Raw genomic sequence first — 9701 nt, 5'->3', positions numbered from 1 at the left:
ATGTACACGTTTTTTGGAGGGTAGCAAATACAACTGTGCTATGCCATGGTTGCAAATGAGAGGTAGCGGGGTATTAGTTGACTTACAGTTCTAGTTTGTATAATTTGCTATTTTCCTGTAGACCTGTAATATATAACTTAAGACAGGTTCATGCCCTAAGATTATATCATAGGTAGTTTTGAGGATGGATAGTATAAGCAGCATTAATGATTATCAAACTATTTTGGGGCTTTTTGTGCTATAAGTCAAATCTCTCCAAGAGAAAATACTTCTGATGGTATTATAGATGGGATCCAAATGGGATTTAAACATTTTCGGTCAGTACGAAATCCAAGATGGCTTATGGCAACCATCTTGAAAAAAACTCATTTTAAACGTCTTCTCCAGTTCCGCTGTTACCATTGAGTTTAAAACTGGTTTGAATGTTAAGGAAGGGGAGTCAACAAAATTTTGTTACATTTCAAACCTGGTAGCAACTTTTGCTTGGCAGCCATGGTAGCCATTTTGTAACATGATTGCACAATCATGGTTTTCATATTTTAAAACTTCTTCTCAAGTTCCACAAGTGTGATCCAGCTCTATTGTAGATGAGGTTTGAAACAAAGGGTTTTTATGCCAGTCTACATCATAAATTTGAAATAACACCATGAAGTAATATAAGACAACATTACAAATCTATGTAACTCACTCGTGGTTTTATACCAAATGCTACAGTGAGGTCAAACCCCTTCTTTTATGTCTGGCTTCCTTCTTCATTGCTGTTATCGTTATTCTGACTCAATCTTTTCAATACAAATCTTTGTAAATTAAACAGTTTAAGTATGAACTTGAAGCATATATCCATCGGCATTGTTTATTGTACTTTAATGAGGTCACTGAGATTTCATGGTCAAAGGTCAACAGTGTACAAAATGTCCAACACCATCTTGTCCAGAACATATATTTTGAACACTATTAGATAACTTGATGAAGTATATATGCAGGATCCACAGGCATTGTGCATTGTACTTTAATTATGTCAGTTTAACTGTCATTTCTAGAGTTAGAATGCTGAATATTGGATACAAAGATACTATATTGTTTGTTTACAGCCATGCATGCTTCTGTCGACCAAGGTAGCCAGCAGATGTCATTTGAAATACCACAAGACATTGATTTAAAGAGACGAAAGTCAAAAGAAGATGTTTCTGATGAATTTGAAAGAGTTACTTCGGCCAAAAAACGAGCGAAGACAGGAGAATTTGGAAAAGGTAAGTTCAAACATCCTACCTGTAGGACTGAGCTCTAACTTACCTAAAATTATGACAACATACATTAAATATAAAAATCATTGAATATGGGATCAAATCATCTGCTTATGTTGTGTTGATGTTATGTAAGAGCTGATACATATATTACTATAGTCACACTTACAATGTAGTTTTCTTGTCAAAAGTAATATCAGTATTAAAAGTCAGATGACCATTAAAAGGAAGGCAGTATAAACTCATTACTTTTATAACGCTATCAGCATGATTTTACCATACAGGTGACAGTGAGACATGTGTCAGATTGTGTATAAGATAAGTTTTAGATATGTATAAGATGTGTATAAGACATCTATATAGATATACACAAAACCGTGAGACCTTGGTCAGATTGTGTATAAGACATCTATATAGATATACACAAGAGAGTGAGACCTGTGTCAGATTGTGTATAAGACATCTATATAAATATACACAAGACAGTGTGACCTATGTCAGATTGTGTATAAGACATCTATATAGATATACACAAGACAGTGAGACCTGTGTCGGATTGTGTATAAGACATCCATATAGATATACACAAGACAGTGAGACCTGTGTCGGATTGTGTATAAGACATCTATATAGATATACACAAGACAGTGAGACCTGTGTCCGATTGTGTATAAGACATCTATATAGATATACACAAGACAGTGAGACCTGTGTCAGATTGTGTATAAGACATCTATATAGATATACACAAGACAGTGAGACCTGTGTCCGATTGTGTATAAGACATCTATATAGATATACACAAGACAGTGAGACCTGTGTCGGATTATGTATAAGACACCTATATAGATATACACGAGACAGTGAGACCTGTGTCAGATTGTGTGTAAGACATTTATATATATATACAAAAGGCAGTGAGACCTGTGTCAGATTGTGTGCAAGACATCTATATTGATATACACAAGACAGTGAGACCTTGGTCAGATTGTGTATAAGACATCTACATAGATATACACAAGACAGTGAGATCTTGGTCAGATTGTGTGTAAGACATCTATATAGATATATAGTCAAACCTCTCTATAACGACCGCCCAAGGGGAGGTTAGAAAAATGGTCACAATAGACAGGCTGCCTTTATAGACAGGACAAAATTATTGCACCAACCAATTTATAGGAAACTGCCATAAATAACTTGTCATTGAACAGGGCATTCAGAAGACCAGTTAGAAGTCAAATAAATGCATAAACTTTATAAATCTGAAGGATTTAATCTTTAATGATTTTGTGGACCCAAAGACAAAATATAACTCAAAATTGTCTTATGGATAATTATACCCTCGCAACGAAGTTAGGGGGGTATACTGGAATCAGGTTGTCTGTCCCTCCGTCCGTCCGTCTGTCTGTAGACGCATTTTGTCCAGACAACTACTCCTAAACCGATGGGCCAATTTCAATGAAACTTCACACAAATATAGGGGACCATGTTTAGATGTGCATGCTACTTTATTTTTCTCAAAATTATGGTTGCTATGGCAAATGGTCACTATAAACAGGTTTTCTGATAAGAATCAAAACCTTAAGTTTGTCCGGACAACTCCTCCTAAACCGAAGGGCCGATTTCAACGAAACTTCACACAAATATAGGGGACCATGTTTAGATGTGCATGCTACTTTATTTTTCTCAAAATTATGGTTGCTATGGCAACTGGTCACTATAAACAGGTTTTCTGATAAGAATCAAAACCTTAAGTTTGTCCGGACAACTCCTCCTAAACCGAAGGGCCGATTTCAACGAAACTTCACACAAATATAGGGGACCATGTGTAGATGTGCATGCCACTTTATTTTTTACAAAATTATGGTTGCTATGGCAACTGGTCACTATAAACAGGTTTTCTGATAAGAACCATAACTTTAAGTTTGTCCGGACAACTCCTCCTAAACCGAAGGGCCGATTTCAACGAAACTTCACACAAATATAGGGGACCATGTGTAGATGTGCATGCCATTTTATTTTTCTCAAAATTATGGTTGCTATGGCAACTGGTCACTATAAACAGGTTTTCTGATAAGAACCAAAACTTTAAGTTTGTCCGGACAACTCCTCCTAAACCGAAGGGCCGATTTCAACGAAACTTCACACAAATATAGGGGACCATGTGTAGATGTGCATGCCACATTCTTCTTTTTTTTGAATTATGGTTGCTATGGCAACTGGTCACTATATTACTGGGTTATCTTAGTAAGCCTCTAGTTAACAGTTCCATTTCACCATTGCAGATTGCGGGGGTATTAGTCAGCTATCCTGGCGACAGTTCTAGTTTTTTTTTAATATTTTGTTCTGAAATAACGCTATATGTATCTATCATTATCTCCCTTTCTTTCTTAAATAAAGAAAAAGAATACACAATAATTAATTAATTCTATTTGTGTTACTACTAATTATTTTGTGATATAGTCGAACTTCTTACAACCAAAAGATTTTTTTTTCTGACCCAAATTGAAATCCGTATATTTGTGGCAGTTTACGACTTTTTATTAGTATTGACGAATTAAAGATGGCGGCAGTATCAACGCTATGATTAAGAAAGGCATTATTTTTCATTCAAACAACTTCTTCTCAATAACCAAGAGGCCCAGGGACTTAAAATTGGGCCTGTTGCATGCTGGGGTGAAGGGCTACAAAGTTTGTTCAAATAAATGACCTTGACCTTCATTCAAGGTCACATTGGTCAAATAGGCTATAATCTTCAAACGACTTCTTCTCAATAAACAAGAGGCCCAGGGACTTGATATTGGGCCTGTAGCATGCTGGGGTGAGGGGCTACAAAGTTTGTTCAAATAAATGACCTTGACCTTCATTCAAGGTCACATGGGTCAAATAGGCTATAAACTTCAAACGACTTCTCAATAAACAAGAGGCCCAGGGACTTGATATTGGGCCTGTAGCATGCTGGGGTGAAGGGCTACAAAGTTTGTTCCAATAAATGACCTTGACCTTCATTCAAGGTCAGATTGGTCAAATAGGCTATAATCTTCAAAAGACTTCTTCTCAATAACCAAGAGGCCCAGCGACTTGATATTAGGCTTTTAGCATGCTGGGGTGAAGGGCTACCAGGTGTGAAATCGGCTTAAATCTGTAAACAATAATTTTGCGATAGCCAAGAGCCTCCGAGACCTGACCTGACATCTATATATACACATGACAGGAAGACCGGTGTTAGATTTTACATCAGATATCTATTTGGAATCTGTTACATATCCTAACTAACTGACAAACCATGCTTGAAGAGTTTAATCTGGTTTAACGGAAATTTGTTGGAATAAATTTCTGAAATGTTTTATTTTTTTGGCTCACTTCCCTGATGTGTTGCATCCGTCGTCTGACCGTTCAAATGAATGACCTTGACCAACATTCAAGGTCACAGGGGTCAAATAAGCTAAACTACTTAAACAATTTCGCAATAACCAATTTAAGGGGTCCAGAAACTTGATATTGGGTCTGTGACATCCTGGGATAATTTGTCCAGACAACTCCTCCTAAACCGAATTGCCAATTTTAATGAAACTTCACGCACATATAGAGGACCATATGCAGATGTGCATCTCACTTCCTTTTCCTCAAAATTATGGTTGCTATGGCAACTGGTCACTGTATTACTGGGTTATCTTATCCTCTAATTAAGAGTTCCAATTCACCATTGACTTTGCAGATTGTAGGGGTATTAGTCAGCCATCCTGGCGACAGTTCTTGTTACAGTTGGAACTCAATGATATCACAGCTGATTGATGTCTGGTTGTAAAAGTTAGGAACCTTATAGTATCACATCTGATTGATGTCTTGTTGTAACAGTTTGGTACCTAATGGTATCACATGTACAGATGATTGATGTCTGGTTGTAACAGTTTGGTACCCAATTATATCAGTCTGTGACAATAAGATTTTCCAGCACTAGTCTGGAGAAGCAAAAATGCAGTGTTTATTACAACAAATATATTGAGATTCAAGGATTTTCCACTAGTCCGAACCAAAAAGTACTAGTCATGGGCATAGGACTATTGGCTAATGTCGCAGACTGTTATATCACAGCTGATTGATATCAGGGTGTAAAAGTTAGGAAACTTATGGTATCACATCTGATTGATGTCTGGTTGTAACAGTTTGGTACCCAGTGGTATCACAGCTGATTGATGTCTGGTTGTAACAGTTTGGTACCCAGTGGTATCACAGCTGATTGATGTCTGGTTGTAACAGTTTGGTACCCAGTGGTATCACAGCTGATTGATGTCTGGTTGTAACAGTTTGGTACCCAGTGGTATCACAGCTGATTGATGTCTGGTTGTAACAGTTTGGTACCCAATGGTATCACATCTGATTGATGTCAGGTTGTAACAGTTTGGTACCCAATGGTATCACAGCTGATTGATGTCTGGTTGTCACAGTTTGGTACCCAATGGTATCACAGCTGATTGATGTCAGCTTGTAACAGTTTGGTACCCAATGGTATCACAGCTGATTGATGTCAGGTTGTAACAGTTTGGTACCCAATGGTATCACATCTAATTGATGTCTTTCTCAGAAATTACTGACAGGATCTTTCTCAATTTTCATATGCAAGTTCTCCTTGATCCCTAGTTGTGCATAATGCATTTCAAATTTGGGACCTATTGGAAAACCAACTTAGTAGAGTAGTAGACAGACGTCCATCTTGGATTTTGACAATTGTTATTGCTATTTCTCTGAAAGTACTGAAGGGATCTTTCTCAAATTCCATATGTAGGTTTTCCTTTGTCCTAAGTTGTTGATATTGCATTTTAGGATCAAATGGGAAATAACATGGCCGACATGCATAAGGCAATCCTGGATTTTGACAATTGAAGTTTGTTACTGCTGTATATATAGTGTTATATAGAGGTTCCCCAACGAGTGGAGATTGTTGATCATTTTTATCCAACTCGAGTTAGTTAATTTTCTAATTTTGAAAAGACACGAGCTTTAGTTTTGGTTCGCTACTTGTAGGCCTATAATCGATGCAATATCTCGCTTCCGTGCGTCGTCTATTTTATCATCAGCAAATTATATTTCGTTCGACACAAACCCCAGATTAATCGACATTTCCATGAGGACACCCCTCTCACCCAGTTATGCTTAAGTTGAGCACGGAAAAATCCACAAAACGTGTCCATGCTGATCTTTTGAAGACAGGCGGTAAAAAAAAGAGAAGATAAGTGAGAGTAGTAAAAATAGTCCGTGGTCAAAAGCCAGAGGTTAGCCAATCAGATTCCTTGGAGGTCACAAATGACCAATCGGAGGCTTAGAAAGTGGTTACACACTGCGGTGTGTAAACAAAAACAATAACACACTGCTACGCATTTTATCACGTGCCATATCAGTTGTGAAACAAGCGTGGTTATGGGATAAATAAAGTTATTAAACGTTTTGAAGGAAGAATGAAAAAAGGGAGAAGAAGAGTAAAGATCAGTCTTTCATTTGACTGATATGGATTATCAATGGTGGGCGCCAAGATCCTATTCAATCAGGCTGCTGTGACCTGTTTGGCTGATTACTTTCCACACAATATATTTTGAAGGAATGATCAGATTTTTATGAAACTTGCTGGGTAGACTTGTTACTTAATGTGTTCATTAATTTCACAGGAACTTGATGACTGAACACAAATACATGTAATGATTCTTAATGCTATGTCATATGTTTCATGTTTTATTTTCATTGCCGACTTTGATTTTGTGTAATGAAATATTTGCGTAGGTGGGGGATCTTGACAACTATGTCCCTGTTGTATGTTGAAACCATTGAGATTCCCATCCCATAACCATATATAGTATTACTGGGCACCAAGAGATAAACACAATCCTGATAAAAAATAAGCCCAGGGATATTTCCTCACCCTAAGGGGCTGAGTTTCTTAAAATACAGTCATGTTGTAAAAACAATCCCTGTGGTCTTTCCATACCCCTGAGGAGCCTGAACATTGTTTCTGGGTTTGATCTTTGAAGCAGTTGAGATTTTCACCCCCAAACTATTGATAGTATTGTTTGACCTCATTAAATAAAGCTATTAGCCTCTTGTTTGTGTTATCACTGATAAAATTTTTTTTTATAAAATAATGAGATTTTAATGATGCAAGTTAAGATAATTAAAAGATTATATTTAATAGAAATATACAAAACTATTAACGCATTAGCTTCCATTACTCATACATGTACGGTACAGCATGTCATTAGTGACATTACATGTGTTTTTCTTTCATTTTTGTTTGTTTACTCATCGTATCTACTTTGCCTTCATTTATCCCAGATGCACTTGACAAAGAAACCAAATATAAGCGCAGAATGAAACAGAAACTTGAAACACATAATATCAAATTGACTTTCATTGGTCATGCTCGAGCAGGGAAAACATGTTTGATGAGGCAGTTACTAAGGAAGCAAATCAAACCTGGAGGCCCAGAACCTACTAATATGGCTGAGCTACTATCCAAACGAATAAGATACAAACTTGGAAAGAGTGGAAAGGAAATGGAAAAAATTGAGAAGGGAAAGGACGCAGAGTTATGCAATCAACGTTTACGGGGACATGTAGACAATGGAACCAAACAGGAAATGAAAACATCGAATGCACATTCAAACGGTATTTTTTAAATGACATTTGAGCGTATGTGAGTATATACTGATTCTTGGTATTGCCATGATCAAGTCTCCATGTATCGACATTTAAGCCCACCATCTGATAAAAGTGGGCTGTTTATGTCGGCTTTCTTTTGTGTGTGTTGTTGGTCATCTGTCTGTGAACAATCCTTGTTCTGACATTTTCTTGAAATGACTGGAAGGAAAAAAAACTTGATGTTTCTGTTCCCTTCTGAGTCCCTAGTTATTTCATCAAGCCCGGAGGTGTGCCATGGCGCAGAGTCCATCAGCTTTCTTTCCGTCTGTCAGCCATTCATCAACACTTAATTAAAATTGCTACTAGTCGTGGACACATTTTTAGGTCGCCTAAGAAAACTATCTCAAATGACCTATTCTAATCGCCCTTTGTCCGTCGTAGGGCGTCATCTGTCCGAAAACAATTTACATTTTTGACTTCTTCTTAGAAATCCCTGAACAAATTTTAACGATGTTTTGCGTAAACGTCAACCATAACTGTGAAGTATATGGTCCCCATCCCCCAGGGGACTGAGGGGTTAGGGGCAAATAGGGTCAAATGGACTGAAATTAAAAAAAATCTTCTCAAGGCCCAAATAAAGCAATATCAAATGCTCTTAATTGATGGAAAGGTCTAAAGGTCCTTTACCAAATTTATGAATTTTATGACACTGGGATCTCATGTTTGCCCCAGGGGAGGTTTATACAGGGAAATCACATTTTTGAGTATAATTTGTTTGATTTCTTTTGGAATGCATTCTTGCTTGTTTAAAATTAGCAGTTTTTAAAGGCAGTTTGATGGTATCCAATGTTGGCCCGACTGACCCCCAGAGTCTGATAGGCAGGGTCAAAAAGGATAAAATTGACAGAAATATTTCAAAACTCAGGTGACTGTTGAGGCGTGTGAGCCTCTTGTTTTATAGGGGTCAAAATGACAGGGCTTAATTATAGGGGAAGTTGAAGCAAATTCCTTATTTAAATCACTACTTGTCCTGAACAACTGAGCTGATTTCGATAAAATTTTATGAGCATAATTGAGTGAAGGCGATATTGATGATTTATAAATGGAAGGTGTGGCTTTTTAGGGACCAAAGAGACCTGGGGTCCAAAAGGAGGAATTAAAAAAAAAACCACAACAAGCAAGCAAACAAATTCAATTTTTTTAGCCCAGCTAGACCAAAGGTCCTGTGAGATTATGCCATGGTCCGTCTGGCCATCAACATTTGTGAAAAATCGACACTAGTCATAAAATACTCTGTGGAAATTAATCAAATGTGGTAAAAAACATCCTTTGGAAAGGGGAAAATATTTTGCATAAATGGTGAATCTGACCGTCAAGTGGCCAGAGGGGTGGGGCCCAATAGGGGAAATAGAGGTAATGCCTATAAATTGCTACTTGTCATAAAGTTGTGAATGGATTTTAACCCAATTTAGTCAGAAACATCCTTAGGGAAAGGGGAGCAGATTTTGCATAAATGATAACTCTGAACCCCCTGAGAACAGAGGGGCGGGGCCCAATAGGGGAAATAGAGGCAATTCCTTTAAATTGCTACATAGTCATAAACTTATCAATGGATTTGAACCCAATTTGATCAAAAACATCCTTGGGGGAAGAGCAGATTCTGCAGAAATGGTGACTCTGACCCCCGGCCCGGGGGCTAAAGGGGCAGGACCCAATTGGAGAAATATGGTAAATTTAATCTAGTTGTAAAAGTTCTGAATAGATTTTAGCCAAATTTGGTCAGAAACATCCTTGGGAAAGGGAAACAGATTTTTTCATAAATAGTTA

The 9701-nt window shown here is 37.4% G+C and overlaps 1 protein-coding gene across 1 annotated transcript in view; it reads left to right on the top strand.

The window, feature by feature from the left end:
- The first annotated feature begins 1093 nt into the window (after nucleotides 1-1093).
- The window catches only part of LOC117317530, a 35573-nt gene continuing 26965 nt past the window's right edge, over nucleotides 1094-9701 (top strand). Inside the window, exons 1-2 of the mRNA XM_033872345.1 lie at nucleotides 1094-1250; nucleotides 7569-7901. Of these exons, the coding sequence (XP_033728236.1) occupies nucleotides 1094-1250; nucleotides 7569-7901 (490 nt within the window). The remainder of the gene's footprint in view (nucleotides 1251-7568; nucleotides 7902-9701) is intronic.

The sequence above is a fragment of the Pecten maximus genome, chromosome 19, assembly GCF_902652985.1.
Source record: "Pecten maximus chromosome 19, xPecMax1.1, whole genome shotgun sequence".
NCBI lineage: Eukaryota > Metazoa > Mollusca > Bivalvia > Pectinida > Pectinidae > Pecten > Pecten maximus.
The sequence above is the reverse complement of the archived record's forward strand: the minus strand, read 5'-3'. Positions and strand labels throughout refer to the sequence as shown.